Here is a 19,325-nt window from a genome sequence, read left to right on the forward strand (position 1 = left end):
TCCTCCATATCTCTACCTAACTTTTTAAACATATGAAATACAGTTACAATTAACTCTGCTAATTCTACTGTCTTTGTCAGCTCTGGGTTGGTTTTGATTGAGTGATTATATTTGTCACTGTGGGTCATTTTTTTCCACTTTTTTGCATGCCTGGTAATCTTCGATTGGGTTTCACATTGCTTAGTACTGAATATTTATGTATTGATGTAAGTATTATCAAGCTTTGTTCTGGGTGCATTATATATTTGGAAACAGTTTGATCCTTTTGGGTAATAATTTATGATTTTTTTAGACTGGTTCAGAGCACCGTTTAGTCTAGAGCTGATTAGATGCCACTAAGACAAAACTCTTCTAAGTACTCTACCTGATTCCCCATGAGTTATGAATTAGGAGGTTTTCCAGTCCGGGTGGTGGGAAGAGGCACTATTCTTGGCCCTGAGGGAGCACTAGGCACTGTTCCTTATAGCATTTTAGGGTGATTCCTTTCCCAGCGTCAGATAGCTTCCTCATGGCATGTGCTGATCAACAATCTGCTGAGTGTTTGAGAGGACTCTGTAGATCTCTGTAGGTCTCTCTTTGCACAGTTCTCCTCTCTCCAGTACTGTGTCCTCTGAACTCTAGCCTCTTTGATCTCCTTGGACTCTCAGCTCCACTTCTTCAACTCAGGAAGTTTTCTGGGCTCTATCTTGGTTCGCCCTCCCTGCACCATGGCCTAGAAATTCTCCCAAGGCAATAAGCTGGGGCAACTATAGGGCTCACCTCATTAGTTTCCCATTTCTTAGAAATTATTGTTCTTTACTGCCTGATGTCCACTATCTTAAAAACCAGTGTTTCATGTATTTTGCCTGGCCTTATTTATTTATTTATTTTTTGGTTGTTTTAGGCAGGAGGGCAAATTTATCTTACTTTATCTTGGCCCAAATGTGATTTTATACCCACGTGTATGTTCCAATCAGGGCACTATTATATTATGACTACAATAAATGTGGTTGACTTAAACTTCCTGTGTTGGCAAGCTGTCATTTTTTCAGGGTTTGTATTTAATACATGTTTGTCAAAGGTAATAGGTGATAACTCCCTTCCTTCTTGCTTCTATTACACTTTGTAGCCTGTTAGGGATGTACAGGTGCTCAATAAAATACTTGCCTATTATAGTAATATGAGCTTATAAGTTCTTCTGAGGAAATTCAGTATATGTCATAAATTGACTGTGTTAATTTAACAAAAAGGAAGTGCAAAAAGGAACATGGAAGTAGGGATCTGGTAGACTTGGGCCTTTTATTGCAACACAGGTTTATTCATTAGTGAAGCTAAAACTATGGAATGGAGAAAGCAGGTCAGAATTGTGGACTGCTTTCATTCCCACTATGGATAATCTTTGCATGGGAGAAACTGACCACCTAACATGGGGTGTGCACAGGAAAACTGCAGATTCCAGGCACTTTAGCAGTTGGGTCTCTGTTGTGCCATCAACTCAGTGCTCTGGAGGGGCCTCCATGTTCAGTTGCCAAGCAGCCCAGCAGGGCTCCCAGGGAGTAGGGAAAGTGGGCCAGCCCACCAGCCAGCCACTGTTCATGCTCACTTGGCAGCAGGTGCAGAGGGCAGGCCCACTCAGAGCCAGCTGGCTGACTCCCATTTGCAGGACCAGTGAGTCTCGGCCAAACTGCCTCGCTTCCGTTCTCTGGCTACGCGGTCCCCAGTGCAGCTTCTGGTGGAAGCAAAGGCAGCTGGCACACACAAACAGCCCCTCAATCCTGTTCTTGACATGCTGTTGCCAAAATTCAGTTTGAAGGAACAAAAGGCAAACAAACCTCAGCTCCTGCTGGAGAAGTTGTTTAAGCTAAAAGAAACCGAAGGGAGTTAGCGGCTCAGCTGCTCTAATTTACTCACACATTTCTGCTGTCAAACTGCAGGAAAGATTCCCCTCTGGAAAAAAAGGAAACCTCTTCGAGACATCTGTCAACCCATTTCTGAAAAGTCAGCTTCCACACTTGGTGACTCTAAAAAAGGGATGTGTCAGGAGCACTGGCAGTAGTGACATCTTTTGCAGTTAGTAGCTTGGATGCTGGCTGGCTGGCTGGCTGGGTGGGCTCGTGATAGAGGTGCCTGAGACCTCCTTAGCTCCACTCCCACCCACCTGGAACAGGAATTGCACAGCTTATTGATGCCAGGGGCCCATCCGCCAGGCTGGGGGAGCCTATGGACACTTCTCAGAGCAACGCTCATACTCCATAAAATGTACCAGATTTTAAAGAAAACCAATTAGACTGAAATATAGTTATCAAAATGTATTCAGAGCCAAGTGTGATGAGGTTTTGCCTGTAATCTCAGCTCCTCAGGAGGCTGATGCAAGGGGATCGCTTGAGCCCAGGAGTTCAAGACCAGCCTAGGCAACATAGCAAGACCTTGTCTCAAAAAAAAAAAAAAAAAAAAAAAAAGAGAAAAAAAAAAAACTAGGGGGAAAAAAAAAGATAAAAAATTGTGGTGATGGATTTCCCAATATTACCTTGATGAGATCATTATATTGTATGCTCATATCAAAGCTTCACACGTATCTCATAAATATATACAATCATTATATAGCCATAATAATTAAAAATAAAAAGTAAATATCTAGAAAAAAAAAGATCAGTGGTAGTTCTAAAAACTACCTCCATTTCCAAGTAGTGATGAGTGTCCATGGGATTCAAGAGGTCTGTAAGTGATGTGAAAGCAAATGCTTTCCTTGGGGGACATCACAGGGCTTTGTGGATTACATTCGCAACTGAAGGGAACACCAAATTGCAGATAAAGCTTAATTTTTAAAAAAACATTCAACGTTTTTCTCATCCAACTTTACAGACTCCCCTGAATTCTACTGAGGGACACATCTGTCGATCCCAGGACTCTGCGATGAAGAAAAGGTTTCTTTTTCTGGACTGTCAGGAAAGAGCACTACAATGGGAGACAAAGGGGCGAGGTCCTCATCCTGGCTCTACTTCCTAAGTCCTAAGCCAGAGAACATGTGCTGTCTGGCCTGAAGGCCTCTAGGGCCAGGCCACTCTGTCTACCCACAGTGCTCTTGCCCACCCTCATGCCCTGGCCAGTCCTAGTTGTTCCTTTCAGAGGCTGTAGATAGCACCCTTTCAGAAGGCCTTCCTAGCTTTCAAAGGGCAGGCACAGGGTCAGGGTATCTTCTGTGGTCCCAAAGCACCCTGTGCCCAACCCTATTACTGATCTTCTCAACTATGGTGTAATGCCCAGCTCATGTCATCCGTCCCCACCCCTTGGACAAGAGTGCGAGTTCCTTTGCGGTAACACTAATGATTCATTTATCTTTGTGATCCTAGTGTCAAGCACAGGGCTTGGCACATAGAAGACCTACATATTTACTATGAGTAGATGAAAGAATGGAAGAAAGCTGCGACCACACCCAGCCTGTGTCTCTCTCTCACTGCAGAAATATTCATTTCACACCAGTGATTCTCAACCTTCATTATATATGAGAACTGCTTTTGGAGATCTTAGAAAATACTGAGATCCAGGTAACAACCTCAGAGATTCAGATTTCAGTGGTCTAGGGTAGGGTCCTAGCCTTTGTAGTTTAAAAAACCATCCAGGTGCAGCCAGGGTTGAGAACCCACAGTACCACAAGAACAGCAGCTGTGGTGAGAGAACAATGAATGAACTCACCAGGTGAACTTCTTTCCTAGATTCAGAAAGATGAAATTAGTGCAGAACTCAGAACTCCGCAAGGAGCTAAATACATACATCGAGTTTCTGACCCTCAGAGTCAGGTTACAGTTCCAAATACAGTAACATCTGTGATAGCTGAACTACAAACAGTCTAGACTTACATTAAAAAATCTGGGGCTCAGCCAGGCACGGTGGGTCACACCTGTAATCCTGACACTTTGGGAGGCTGAGGCAGGAAGATCACTTGAGTCTGGGAGTTCAAAACCAGGCTAGGCAGCATAATGAGATCCCGTCTCTACCAAAAATACAAAAAATTCGCCAGCAGTGGTGGCACACACCTGTGGTCCCAGCTACATGGGAGGCTGAGGTGGGAGGATTGCCTGAGCTCAGGAGGCAGAGGTTGCAGTGAGCTGAGATCGCACCACTGCACTCCAGCCTGTGTGATAGAGCAAGACCCTGTCTTGGAGAAAAAAAAAAAAAAAAAAATCTGGGGTTTGACAGTGAAAACCATGAAACAAATGGCAAACCCCAAGGGAAAGCATACGGAGGCCCCTGCTCTGCTCCCTTGCTGTAAGGCATCTTTTGGAAAAGGGCCCAATCCTAGGTGACAGCACATCTTTTACATCTACAAAGTAGAGACAATCATAGTAATGCCAATCTCAAAGTACTGTTGTAGGAACTAAAGGAGGTTATGGGGATGAAGGCATTTTGTAAGCTGCCAAACACGTTACCAAGATGAAGTCTTTAGCATGGCATTCTACTGATTGAGTTCTTATAGCTGGAAAGATCTTTATGGTTCAGTGATTAAAACCATAGATTCTAGAGCCAGACTCCCTGGGTTCAAATTCTGGCTCCATCTCTTTTCAGCTATGTTATCCTATGCAAATTACTTAATCTTTTTGTGCCTCAATTCCTCATCTGTGAAATGGTTATAATAACAGTACCTACCTCACAGGGATTTTAGAAGATTTGACTGAGTTAATACACTTAAAATACCTGAAACAGTGGTTCTCAAATGCAAGCATGCATCAGAATCTCCTGGAGGCCTTGTTAAAACACTGATTGCTGGACCCTTCCCCATAGCTTTGATTCGGTAAATCTGGGCTGGTGTCCAAGAATTTGCAGGTCTACCAAATTCCTAGGTGATGCTGATGTTGCTGGTCTGGGAACCACACTTTGAGAGCCACTGGCTTAGAAAAATGCCTGACATATAGTGAGCAACAAATAAATGTTAGCTTTTATTATCTTTTCCTGGGCTCTGTTTTCTCAGTCCCTGAGCAAAACTTATGCTCCAGTGCTACTCAGTACTGCCTTTATGTGGAAGCAATTCTGAAATCTACTTGCAGTGATTCTCAAAGTGTGGTCCCAAGATAAGGAGCACCAGAATCCCCAGGGAGCCTGTTTGAAACGCAAGTTCTTGGGCCCCCATCCAGACCTACTAATCAACAGCTTTGAGGCTCAATATCCTGTGTCCTAACAACCCTCCAAGTGATTCTAATGTACCTCAAGTTTAAGAACGGCTCTACCAGAAAATCACCATCATCACAATGACCCTTATTGAAAATGTACAGGGAGGCAGGATAGCTTAAAGTCCAGGGTATAGTTTTTGATCGAACTGGAGTCTAAGGCCTGGCTCAGCCTGTTAATCACCTTATGGCCTTAAGTGAGTTATGACCCTCCTTTAAGCCCCAGTTTTCTCACTGTAAAATTGGCATCATTACAGGACCTACCTGACAACAACCTGAGATGATACAAATAAAGTGTTTGGCACATACTACCGGTTCAAAGAATGTTAGCTGCCACTGTTATCAGCTTTACAATCATTCTGGTATGTCTGCTCTCAATGTGATTAGAGATGGTTTATAACAAAGACAGAAATATAAGAAAGATTTTTTTAAAAAGAAATAAAAACATCACATAGAAAATGAAGAGAATGAAAGTTAAAAACTTCATGACAACTTGTCCTCTACATTGGGGTCTGAACTTCCCTTCAGCCCACAGCGAAAGGGTAAATGCAGAGGCTTCATAGTTCCAACTCCCTGAAAAGAGGAAGGAGGCTGGCTCTTCTGAAGAGATAGTATTATCACTTACCCCTCAACACCATGAACCTTTGCACAAATGCCTGTGTAAGAGGAGGGAGTCTCCGTCAGCAGGGCTCCATGTACCTGCTTCTTTAATTAATTCTCAACAAGGCCAGGGGCAACATCCTTAGGTCTCAGAATTTAAGAGATGTTACACTCACCTTGGGTGCCGGATATCTGGGAGAGAGCGATTCAAGGAGATTTTGTCACTGACATAGATGTTAAATCCATTTTCTCGGTACGCCTGATCCACTCTCTCAGCATCGGTCATGGGGTAAGGTCTTCCTTGTTCTCCATTTCCTAGAAGCAAAGAGCAAATTCGATGTTGCTAATGGGGGTACTGTATATGGAGTGGGGAAAAAGGATGAAAAATATGATTAAACCACCAACATAAAACTTGACTTGGATGTACAGCATAGCTCATATTTTGCAGTGGGAAGTACAAAGAGTAAGAGGGGAGCAAGCATTTATTCAGCCACTTTGCACATCTTGTTCTCATGTAATCACAGTGGCTCTGTGGGGTGGACATGAGACCTCTCATTCCATAGAAAGATAATCTGAGACTCAGAAAGGTTATCAAATCAGGAGTATGGATTCCAAAGCCCACGTTCCCCTCACTCCGTCAGGAGCTCCAAAGACCGGTGCCCTCGGAGACCAGTCACTGGACAGCTAGGTCCATCATCTGTGAGTGGATCAACCTTGGGCCAAGTCCCACCAGCTTTCAGAGCTAAAGCTTCCCCTCCGATAACCACAGCACACTTGGAAGAGTCAAATGAGAGCTGCCTCTTCGAAAGCTTTTTGTAAAGTATAAAACACCTTATAAACACGAGGAAAGATGATTACTGTAGGTAAGGCAAACTTTAAATCAAAATTGCCATAAATGATAAAAGATGCTTTGATTTTATTTTTGCTTTTAGGCCAGCAAACAAATTAAGATCTGCCTACTCTAAACCAGGAGTGCCTGAAAAGTATTGCTTTGAGTCGTGGATTTGGGTGGGTTAAAGTGCTAGCTTTCCTCTCTCTGCACAACCCATCTGGAGAAGGAGTCTGATACTCTGGGAAATTTTTCTCTAGGTTCCCAGGGTGCATATGGTAAGAGGGAATGTCCACATCGACCCCTGCAAGAGTAGCTTAAGAATCTGTCATTGATGGCTGGACACAGTGGCTCACGCCTGTAATCCCAGCACTTTGGGAGGCCGAGGCAGGCGGATCACGAGGTCAGGAGATCAAGACCATCCTGGCTAACACGGTGAAACCCCGTCTCTACTAAAAATACAAAAAAAGTTAGCTGGGCGTGGTGGCGGGCGCCTGTAGTCCCAGCTACGCGGGAGGCTGAGGCAGGAGAATGGTGTGAACCCGGGAGGCAGAGCTTGCAGTGAGCCGAGATTATGCCACTGCACTCCAGCCTGGGCGACAGAGCGAGACTCTGTCTCAAAAAAAAAGGATCTGTCATTGGTGAGGATCTTGAAGAAATGGCAATAAAACCAGCTGGTTAAAAATCATCTTGCCTTCCAGAGCTTGTGGTTTGAGCAACACCTATTTACTCTGCAAAGTAAACATTGACAAAGTCAGATATCCAGGAAGGTGCAAGCTGAGACGTGGAGCCAAAGGGCTCTGACTACTCCAATCCAGTCAGACAAGAAACAGGACTCCGTCATCTACAGTTTGTAATGCTTCATAAGACATCACTGATTAGACCCCAGGACAGATAACACGAGGGATCCAAATGCAGTAAGCAGGAGACCAGAAGTGTTTGCTCAGGGAGGGAAGCTTCAGGAGGGCGATACAGGAGAGCAATTCAGAGTTCAGGTCCTGGAGCCAGATGGAGTGGAGTTCCAAGGCCAGCCCTACCCGTCCCCAGCTATGTCATCTTGGGCATGCCGTCAGCCTTTCTGAGTCTGAAGGTTTTGCCTTTTGTATTAATTAGAATGAGGAGGTTCAATGTGAATGATGTGATGATTAAGGAGATAATGCAGGCAAGATGCCTGGCACATAATTAGCATTCGACAGATGCTGGTTATTATTATTCTTAATGTCTCCACTGCTGGTTACTCTTGTCTTGCTGTTTAGCCCAATGTTCCAATAATTCTGGTATGTCTGGCAAATCAGCCCTTCTCAAACGTTTTCTTTCTTAATTTCAGCAGCACTGGCTGGGCATGGTGGCTCACACCTGTAATCCCAGCATTTTGGGAGGCTGAGGTGGGCAGATCACTTGAGGCCAGAAGTTTGAGACCAGTCTGGCCAACATAGTGAAACCCTGACTCTACTAAAAATACAAAAATTAGCCTGGCGTGGTGGCACGGGTCTGTAATCCCAGCTACTTGGGAAGCTGAGGCAGGAGAATCACTTGAACCTGAGAAGTAGAGGTTGCAGTAAGCAAAGATTGCACCACTGAATTCCAGCTTAGGTGACAGAGCAAGACTTCACCTAAAAAAAAAAAAAAGACAGAGAGAGAGCAGCACCCATTCCCCATTTTCTGGCATCTCAAGATTACTCTTTTCATCAGTTAAGTTATTGTACCAGCTCTATTCAGAACCTTGTGGTAAGTTGGTTTTGTCATAATGTAATTTTAAAAAAATCAATAGTGGTGGGAGCCTTTAATGGAGATAAAAATGAATAAAATATTAATACCAATGCCTTAGATTTCTATAGTGCTTTCTAGTATTGCAAAGCTACTACATATTCATTGCTTTATTTGGCACTTCACAATAACATCCTGAGGTTGTCAAAGCAGGAAGCATGAGTCCCACGGACAGATGGAAAAACTGAGGCTCTGGGAGTATGGACTTTAACTGCTGATTAGATGGCTGTAAGTGGCATCAGAGCTGCTCTCCTGACTCCTTAGTCTAGGCTCCCTAGAGTTGATTCTCCATATAATTTCTGTACCACCTTACCCGAACCCTTCCCAACTCGCCAGTGTAAACGGAACCGCTCCCAAGACTAATTAGCCACAGAAAACTTTAGCTGAAGCCCTCTAAGTTGACTCAGTCTCATGGCTGCAGTGTCAGGTAGGAATCAACTCTGCCCTCCCTCCAGACCTGGGTTCAAATTCCAAGTCTGCCTCTTTCTTTCTGTGCAACAGTGGGCAGATTACCACCCCTCTTAGAGCCACAGGCCCCTTCTTATTAAATGGGCCATAAAGGTTGATCTGAGGTTTCACAGAGGAAATTTCCAAGTACAGAGCATGGATCTTCCTCACAACAGGTGTTCAATAAATGTTAGCTCCTGTTATTACTGTTCCTTGTTTTAGTTGTAATCCCAAAAGGGAGAGACATTTCTATCCTATGAAAATAAAATACAAAATATCCTATATGAGGGAGACATTTTCTATCACCCAATAAAGGTGGCAGGCAAATTCTTGCAGGCAGCAGATCTGGTGATGGGAGTGGAAAAAGGGGTCAGCTAACCAGTGAAGAGGGGCATCTGGGAATCAGGGGAAGGGATGGTGGCTGACGGGGAGGGAGCCAAAGGAGGTCCAGACACCCCTACTAAACACACACACGAACACACACACACCCACACACACACGTAAGCATATGTGCATATGCCCTTCACAGAGCCCACCCATGGCCAGTCCTGCCCTCCATACCTACGCGCTGAGCATCCCTCCGGATGGCCTCCTTGTCATGCCAGTCCTTCAGCTTCTGTCCATCTCCCAAGAAAAACGTCTTCTTTTGTCGACTGTGTGAGCCCTTAAAAAAAGACAAAAACTATGAAAAATAGAAAAGGGCAAATAAGTTCAGTAACACAGGCCCAGGAGTTACACTGCCTAAGCGAGCTTTTTATTGACCAAATGCCTGTCATCTTGTGTTCCTTTATCCACTCCCTCAGCATACCTTTGTTGGTGCCTTGCCATGTGCCAGCCAGGTGTGCAAAGGACAGCAAGATGACAGGAACGCAGTGTCTACCTTTCGGGAACTCACAAATCGGTGGTGGAGAAAAAAGATGATCGCATTCTTTCCACCCACGGGAGAAAGTGCGCAGTGTGGTGACACCCAACAGAAATATAACATGAGCCACATGTGTAACTTGAAATTTTCCAGTATCCACATTTAAAAAAGGAGGTGAAGTTGTTTTAATAATGTACTCTACCTAAAATATTACCACTTCAACATGCAATCAATGTAGTGAACTGATTAAGGTATTTTACATTTTTTGGTGGGGGGGTGAGGGGTGGGAGACAAGGTCTCACTCTGTTGGCCAGGCTGGAGTGCGGTAGCACCATGACGGCTCACTGCAGGCTCGAATTCCTGGGCTCAAACGATTCTCCATCCTCAACTTCCTAAGTAGCTGGGGCTACAGGTACGTGCTACCATACCAGCTAATTACTTTTTGTAGCAATGGGGTCACCCTATGTTACCCAGGCTGTTCTTGAACTCCTGGGCTCAAGCTGTCCTCCCACCTCAGCCTCCCAAAGTGCTGGGATTACAGGCATGAGCCACCATGTCCGACCTACATTCTTTTTCTTTGTACTGCCTTTGAAATCCAGTGTGTATTTTACACTTGTGGTCATCCCGATTCAGACTCATTTCAAGTGTTCAACAGTTGCATGTGGCTAATCGCTACATATTGGATAGGGGAAGGGCTCAGAGAATGCACTACATCAGTTCAGTTCCACTGGGGAGAAATGGGAGAATGTTTCATGGAGCTGAGTGCATTTGGGCTGGGTCTCAGGTCGACAGGAGAGGCAGGCAAGACAAACATCCTGGGCACTGACTTGTGACGTTTGGGTGGAGAAAGGCAAAGCTGTGTGTGGCCCAAGGAGAAGGAGTGCCGTAAGCAAGAGCAGAAGGCAGGTCTTGGTCATCTCTGTGGTCCTGAGGGCCCAGCTCCAAAGAGAATAAATGTGTGGCAAATGGGCGTGGACTGTATGAAGAAGCAACTGAATGGCTGAAAGGAGAAAAAAAAAAACAAAAAAAAATATACATATATATATAGCAGCCCCAAGAGAGCAGCCCCCACGGCCTGGGCTCTGACAGCATTTATCATTTACCTGGGGAGGTGAGCCCATCCTTATGGGCTCAATACTTCCCATTAGGAAGTAGTTTCCCTAATTAAAGGAGGCTGCATTTCAGTGACTGGGGTCAGCAGAAGGAACCTGATACTTTCTCAAGCCAACAGTGAAGTCAAAGGCCTCCAGGCCCAGAGCCTTCCCCAGGTAATGCTGCACCACACAGCTACTTACATATATTCCATATTCATGTAAATACTTTCTGAATCACCTTGCTCATTACAAATCTTGCAGACTTGTTCTTGCCACTGTGGCAAGCAGAATCCAATAGTCCTCTTTCCGATATAATTAACTTCAAAGGCTCGGATGTGTGGTGTGCTGGACCTTAGTGCTAACAGGAAGCCCCCTGAATAAAATCATCCCTGCGCTTGTTTATTAAGCCTCTGGTGATCCTTGTGTTAGCAGGCTTTCCACAATGGCTCAATATCTTTATAACAACTCTAGTAATAATAACAATCCTTTGTATTCTCTCTCCTACAGACCTCTCTGAATTGCAAGAAGATAATTCTGAAACTTGGTGTGTTAGATGTCTTGGTTAGAGAGGGGGGAAAAAAAACTACAAAAACTAAGGCCACGCGCTTTCAACAGTTCTCAGGGTTCTTAGAAATCACAGAAGCTGAGCTGGAAGTTCCTTATGGAACCATCTAATCAGTTCAGGATACAGTTCCACAGGAGCAGCCCCCGGCACTGCCTTGGGAAGAGGAAGGCTGAGAGTAGGGGCTTGCTCTGCCCGCTCTTCAATCAGAGCAACAACACATCTGTTTTATGTACTGGGGTTCCATGTGGGATTTCATTTGAAGACAGTTCTTCTGCTAAAAATTAATAGATACCAAATTTCCTATACAAGTAAACAAATATATTTGGAAGCTGAGCTAGGACCACTTCCCCATACCACAGACAGAGAAACCAAGCCTTGGGGTAGGCCAGGAACCTGCCCAAGTTAATATTCTGCTTCTGTGATGTCAGGGTTGATCAGTTAGGGGCTAGTTAGCTCTCCTTTCTCCAGCCCTCCCTCCCAATCTCTTTTTCCTCTTCTGCTGCTCACAGATTGGAAACTTTGGTTGATCATTCAGCCCATTGGTAGGACTAGAGGCTCTGCAAACTGAGGCTCCCTTAATGGAAGGTAGAAAACTAAAGCCATGGTGCTCAAAAGGTTGTATCTGAAGGGTACAGGATGGGCACCACCTGGGAACTTGCCAGAAATGCAAATATCCAGGGTCCTACCCTAGACCTCTAGAAGCAGAAGCTCTGGGAGTGGGGCCTAGTAATCCGTGTTTTAGCAAGCCCTCGAAGAGATTCTGATACACACTGAGGTTTGAGAACCACTGGTCTACAATGAAGCAGATGATAATCCTACCTGATCTGTGTTGGTCACATCAAGTTGAACAGATAATTATCATAGACGGCTGCAAAACCCTGAGGCCTGTGGGCCAAATGTGGTCACTAGCAAACAACCTGGTGGCTTTCAAGGTGCTTTTTGTTTTGGTTTGGTTTTCTTAATTCTAGTGTGAAAATAGGGAGATTTCATATTGTTTCATCAAGATTTTTGGTTTCTCCTGAAAACCTAAAAGACATGCCAGTACTGGGCTGACTTCCCTCAGCTCATCAGCTGGGCTGTGTGGATGGGGAACGTCTCCCCAGTTTGCCACAGTCCCTACCATTCCTTATTGCATTTCGCCTGCCTCCCATCTCTCATTTTTGTTACCTGCCTGGCCCTGGTGAGCTTGAAACATGCTGGGATATTCAGGAATGTATCCTGGTTGGGGAAGATTAGAAACTATGAGGACTAGGAGACAAGAAGCCCTGGAGGACATGGGAGATGTTATTTTGTTCTATGAAGTCCTAAGGCTACACTGAGGACCAATGGTAGATGTTACTGAATGACTGAGGGGACTCAGACAGAGAAGAAATTCCAAAAGTTGGGTTGCTGCTAGGATGAAACAAGACCATTTGGAAGAAGATATTAGAAGTGGCCAGGAATAGAAAGACCGAGTGTCCATCAGGATGTGAAGGAGAAGAATCAAGTGCAGGGTTGGGACTAGTGCTTCTCAAATTTTAATGTGCAGGAGGATCATGTGGGGATCTTGTTAATACTGATTCTGGTACAGTAGGTCTGGCGTGGGGCCTGAGATTCTGCATATCTAACAAGAACCCGGGTGATGCTGACGCTGCTGGGCCACAAAAGACACTTTGAGTAGCAAGGGTTAGGCAACTTTAAAGGGCACTTCAAGAGTCTAAGATTCCATGAAGGGTACTATTTCCTCTACAAGCTTGCGAAAGTCTTCCAGTGCTAGTGGGAATGGGGTACAGGGATAAATCTCACTGTTTTGACCTCACAGAAGTAAACCCCTAGAATCTTGTTCTCAAAACGAAACACTGGATTGCTGAACTGATGGCATTGAGAATTAAGGCTCCAAAATCCTGGGAATTTCATACCTAACTCTACTGCCTTTGCCTTGTGATGCACACTGCTCCCTCTATCCCTCCCTCCCAGGGTCTGCAGAGATGAACTATGCTGCTTTAGGTCTTATTGGTCCTTATATCTTCCCTAAACCAGGAGGACTTTGGAGCCTGCTGACACAAGGAGTTCTACATGTCTAAGTACGCAGCTGCTAGAGTCCTCAGCCATCTAAGCTAAGTAGCTGCTCAGAGACAATTAGTCTACCTCCGCTCATCTTACAGATAAAGGAACTGAAGTCCAAACAAGCCAAGCTACCCAACCAAGGCCTCACAGCAGGCAAGAGGATAAAAACCATGTCCTTTGACTCCCAGGCTAGTTTTTAGTGGGAAAGAACCCTTGACTATGACCTTGCACAAGCTACAGGAGTCACTGGTACCTCAATTTTCCCACCTGGAAAATGGAGTCAGCACTACCTGCCCAAAAGGTACTTTCAGATGAGCTGAGACAATCACCAACAGCATAGCCTGAGCACTCTTCTAATTTACACATGGATTGAGGACACTGACTCCTTAAGGATTTTAAGAATCTACTGTAAATTGACATCTCACCAAATCATGTAGATATAGAACTCAAATGTTATTGTATAGGTTAAAAAGTATTCCAGTTATAGGTCAGGGCCTTCAGTAGGGTGGAAAACTAGTTTCAGTCTTAAAATTATAGAGTTGGTCAGGAGTGGTGGCTCACGCCTGTAATCCCAATACTTTGGAAGGCTGAGGTGGGCGGATCACTTGAGGTCAGTTCGAGACCAGCCTGGCCAACATGGTGAAACTATGTCTCTACTAAAAAAAAAAAAAAAAAAAATCAGCTGAGTGTTGTGGCACACACCTGTAATCCTAGCTACTTGGGAGGCTGAGGCAATAGAATCACTTGAACCCAGGAAGCAGAGGTTGTGGTGAGCCGCAATTGTGCCACTGTACTCCAGCCTGGGCAACGGAGTAAGACTCCGTCTCAAAAAATAAATAAATAAATAAATAACAAAGTACATGGAGCCTGAAGGGCCCTAAGAATCCTATCCAAAAACCTTAACAGAAATTGTGGTCAATTTCAGGTGGTTTAGGAGCCCCTGAGGACAATCCATGGAATTTCTAGAGGTAGTGCAGATTAAGAAACCCCAGATCATCTGAACTATCACCAAATGTTTACTGACATCTACTCTGTACAAAGCAGTGTGTCAGGCACCAAGGATGCAGGTTTGACGGCACAGATACCGTGTAGGCCTAATGAGGTTTACAGAAAGATCAGTCTCTCTCAAAAGGTGGTTCTTGGAGAACCTGGACCCTTATTATAGATGCAAATTCCTGGACTCAAACGCTGAATCCACTAAGTCAAAGTATCTACAGATAGGAGCCCAGGAAGATATCTTTTTTAGAAAACACATTCTCCATGTGATTTTAATTCACAATAAAGTTGGAAGACCTTTTGTCTAAATCTAGCAGGCTCATTTTACAGATATTAATCTGAGGCTAAGAGAGTAGAATAAATGTGCCCTAAATCGTACAGCTTGTCAGCCCCGAGGACCAAACCAGAGCTCGCAGTTCTCTCCCTAGAATAGACTGTAAGCTTCTTGAAGGCAGGGGCATTACACCACTGCACTTTCCAAGGCCAATACCTGACTCATCTTAGGCCCTTGAAAAATACCAGCTGAATGAATGAATGAATGCTCTTCAATGGGGTGAATGAATGCTAGTTTAATGACTCAGAACATTCTGGTTTCAGAGTTAGAAAAACCTAGGTTTTACTTCCTCGGGAGGTGGACCCCAGTTTCCCTGACTGATAAATAGAGAAAACTAACAGAATAAGAGTATCTGTTGGGAGGATTAACTGAGCTAATCTGGGACAAAGTGTCCCAGTGTTTGGGACAAAGTTAGGTCCTCTTCTAGTAAAGGAGAGCTACTATCAATACATTATTTTTAGGGAAAGTTTATGAAAACATGGTATGTTCCAGTGTTTGTGATAACCATGTTTGGAGGAATAGGAGAGCGGATAGGAATCTAATAAGAAAAACTGTGGGTCCTGCAGAAGCAACCTGTCTAACACCTGATTCAATTCAACTGGCTCTTGCTGATAACAGGATTTAGAGTTTCCTCATTAACAGGATGTCATATGCCCACGTCGAAACACAGTGTTCTTCAAGGAAAGAAAAAAGTCTTAGTTAATAGTGGCACTCTACAATAGAAACAAATGCCACAAGACCATTAACAACAAAAAAGGCAGGAACATTGCTTCTCAAAAGACAGCAATTCTTATGCAATAGCAATCACTTAATATTATGTAAAAGAGCACGTCTGGATTTTTCAATCCAGAGGTAATTTTAAGTTTCTTTAATTCTGTAGGCTCAAAGATTTGTCTACAAAAGCTGTGATTATTTTCCTTCAACAACCATCTTTTGCTACTTTGCTTTCCCTTGGTTTCCTGATGTCCTTCTGCTACAGGAAGCAAAAGGGTGAGGAAGGAACATGGCAAGAGAAGTGAGCGAGAGTGTGTGGAGGAGACTGGCAGAATCAATGTGGAAATCACATTAAATAATAAATTGGCAATGGATTTTGACTGGCTGCTCTAAATAACTGCTTCTGGTATCTGCATGCTTTTACTTAACATTCCATTAAAATAATCGATTAGTGTTCAAACACACACACACACACACACACAAATGGAATTTTAATCTTTGTTTAATCACTACTTAGCAGGCCTGGCAGCCTTTGGAGGTAGGAAAGAATGGTGGTGAAGCAAGCCAACTATATTCTGCTCAAGAAGGAAGGTTTGTTAAAGTGCATACTCTAATCCCAACACTGCAGACTTGGCAAAGAGCATCTCTGGCCGAGCTGGCTAGTGTCTTCAAAACAATGAAAGGGCTGTATGCTCTCAAACGGCAATGTTGGAAGGAAAGCTGAGCAGGTCATCTGCTTCATCCACAGTCTGAGGCTGTGTTACAGACCAGGTTCTGCTGCAAATTTTAGGATGGCTTCCCTCCATCTTCCTCTCAAAGAACCCTACAAAGGCAATGAAATGATTTTGCTTTGAGGTTTAAATAACTATAATTTCAAACATCTGTTTATTTACCAAGTAGATTAATAAACTTCTCTCTCTCTCTCTCTGTGTGTCTCTCTCTCTCTCTCACACACACACACACACACACACACACACACACACACAGTGCAAAGTAATCTCTTCAAGATTACCTTCAAGGTTACCTTCGAAGAGGACCAGGTAGGGCTTAATTTAGCTCAAAGCAGTGTGGACAATTAGATAAATCTACTTTCTTCATGAATTTCGAGGACATAAGCTGGACTGTTTTTATTCATTCATTCATCCAAAAAATGAAATATTGAGGGCCTACTATGGCCAAAGACCTCTGGGAGAGACAAAGATGAACAAAGATGAACCATGGCCTCCACAGACAGCTATGAGACAAGTATATAAGGAAGGAAAACACACACACACACACATATACAAGCCTATAACATAGTGCCTTGAAAGCTGTACAGATAAATTCAATAGATATTTACAAAAGCCAAACATTAAATTCTACCTGGGATGATCAGGGAAGAATTCCTACAGAAGCAGAGTCTTTGACAGGAACCTGGGAGAAGGGGTAGGATTTTAACTGGTAGCAGTTGAGGGGTGGGGGTTGGGGGTGGAATCTAGCTAGAGGGAAAGTATGTGGAAAGAATGGGAGTTAGAAAGTGAAGGGCATATTTACTTAATGGCAAGGAGCCTGATATGGCTGGAGTGAGCAGGATGCAAAAGAGAGTCACGAGCAATAAGACCAGGAAGGAAGTCTGGACCAGAATTGGAGGGCCTTACATCTGAGCTGCTTGGCAGGTGGGAGCCACAGTAAGTCTTTGGGCAAGGAACAGGCTGAAGTAGAGCTCCAAGAATGAAATACGTTACTACCTATCCACTTTCAATTAATCTCAGAATCCTCCTCCTCCCATGAGAAATGCAAGGAGAGAGATGATTTTGTTTTCATTCAGAGAAAATGTCCCCTTTTCATAGGCTGAGGATCATTCATTCTGGTACCCCACAGTCAGACTTAGGTGAGGCTGACCCAACTCTAGCACCTATCCAGTAGGCTGCTGTTTTGAGAAAACTTAACTTTCACTATAACCAGGATCAAGCTGTATGAGAAAACAATCAAACCTGAATGGCACTATTTATGAATGGAAGGAGGCACTACAACCCTGGAACCATGAGACTACGTCCGCTGGGCCCACGTCAGGCAAGTCCTGTTGGTCCAATAAGCAATGGGGCTGTGTCTATTGTCCCTGCTCCAGTAACTCCATTGTCTCAACACCAGGATGTTGAAATCTGAAATCTGGCCCTTCCCTAAGAGAAGAAGGTCACTCACAGATAGGAGCCATTGTTTCAAAGGACTGATCCTGTGTTTCCAAGGGCAAAACCATACCAACCCTCCAATTCCTTTGTTTGGTGTAGGTGGCTCTAGAAAAGGTCATTTGCTACATAAGGCGTGAAAGCTCATTAAAAGACTTTAAACAGTAGGGAGGAAAAAAAAAGCCAAGATACTTTGGAATGCCTGTTATCTAAAGGGCAAACAGAACCTTCAGTAGCTTTTCCCTTCCATTCTAAAAGAATAATTTCAACACTTTCTTCAGGATAAGTGGCCAAATGTTTTATCACTGGGGGAAAAAAAACAAATCGACTCTGATCGATAATTTGATAATGTTCATCTGAGTCTCTTACCTATCAATCCATCTGTCCATCTGTCCATCTATCCATCTACTTAAGTGTATGATGAACACAAGCACAAATCAGGCCTTGTGCTAGGTGCTGAGGATATACTGGGGAGGAAGACAGACAGGGGTCCTGCTCTCATAGAGCTTATAGAAGTATGTGTGGTGGGGGAGAAATGTAGACTTTCATCCGAAACTACAGGTAAATTAAAAAAGCTACAGTGGCAGGCCATAAAAGAGTGGTACATGGTACAAAGAGAGTCCCTCTCTTTCAGATCAGACTGGGGGGGATCTGATCCAGCCTGCAAGGCTTTCTTGAGAAAATTGGATTAGAGGTTAACTCAGTAGAAGGAGGAGTACAGAGCATTCCAGACAGAGGGAAAAGTAAAGACATACAAAGACTCTGTGGCTGAGCAAACACGAATCACAGAAGGGCCTGGAAGAGCAGTGTGTGTGGTGCACAGAGAAGCAGGGGAAGTCTGGTAGGAAGGAGAGGTAGGCAGGGGTGAGGATTCTGTCTTTCCTCCAGGAGCATTTAGAAATACAAGTGTTTTATATAAGGAGGTGATAACATCAGGTTGCATTTGGAAAGCTCTCTTGTAGCCAAGTGGAAAAGGGACTAGGAGGCCAAGAGGAGGGCTGGAGGCCAGGAAGGAGGCTATTACAGTGGTGCAGGCAGAGATGATGCTAGCTTGTGCTGGGAAGGCAGAAGTGGGGGTGGGCACACATAGATTTTTTAAAAATAGGGTTACTAGGGTCCTGCGGGTTTGAGTCAAAAATACAGCCTGAGAACTTACTCAGGTAAGAAGTTCATCTGTCAGATCTGGATATCCATAGTCCCACAGATGCAGGTGAAACCTACCTGGGACCTGAGCCTAGCTCTCCCCTCACCTAGCGTAGTGTCTGTGTCCTCACATGTTACTTTTAAGTTTCAATACTGTCCACAGAAAGCAAGTCAGGAAATCAGACCTAATGAGATAAGATTTTGTATCTATTTCACCTTCAAGAATTCAGTGACACATAGTCAAGAAAGAAGAGAGAAATCCTAGAGGGGTGGTGGCGAGCCTCCCGTGCTCATGTAGAGTGTGCCTATGCCCTCACAGAGTCCCTGGAGGCCCCAGTTCTCTCCGGTCCCTGGGAGCGTGAGCACTCTGTGCTGGGGGAGCCTACTCGAGGAAGATAAGTATTTTCACTACCTCAGAAGGCACTGTGATTACTTCAACCAAAGAAACAGTCATCATTGGTGTTCATGCTGGAGTTAAAACTGCCTAAACTGGACTTTTGAGAGGTGGTGTGTCTTCATATTCCATGGGCGATTGTCAAGGGTAATTCTGATTTTGTGTTATTTTCACCTTAAGTGGTAAGTTTATTATAGCCTAACTCTTTCATGAGATTAGACTTGACTA

General features: G+C 44.2%; 1 protein-coding gene across 3 annotated transcripts in view; it reads right to left on the reverse strand.

Moving 5' to 3' along the window:
* The window catches only part of GALNT10 (polypeptide N-acetylgalactosaminyltransferase 10), a 231,856-nt gene that overhangs the window by 120,956 nt on the left and 91,575 nt on the right, over positions 1-19,325 (reverse strand). For 2 of the 3 annotated variants that reach the window (XM_023227110.3, XM_023227111.3), the window contains 2 exons: positions 9,346-9,448; positions 5,918-6,056 (listed from right to left, as the gene is read on the reverse strand). In XM_023227110.3, the coding sequence (XP_023082878.1) occupies positions 5,918-6,056; positions 9,346-9,448 (242 nt within the window). Of the gene's footprint in view, positions 1-5,917; positions 6,057-9,345; positions 9,449-9,592; positions 9,794-19,325 lie in introns of those variants that run through there. The other variant, XM_023227109.2, reaches the window with a different exon arrangement.

The sequence above is a fragment of the Piliocolobus tephrosceles genome, chromosome 4 (genome assembly GCF_002776525.5).
Source record: "Piliocolobus tephrosceles isolate RC106 chromosome 4, ASM277652v3, whole genome shotgun sequence".
Taxonomy (NCBI): Eukaryota; Metazoa; Chordata; class Mammalia; order Primates; family Cercopithecidae; genus Piliocolobus; species Piliocolobus tephrosceles.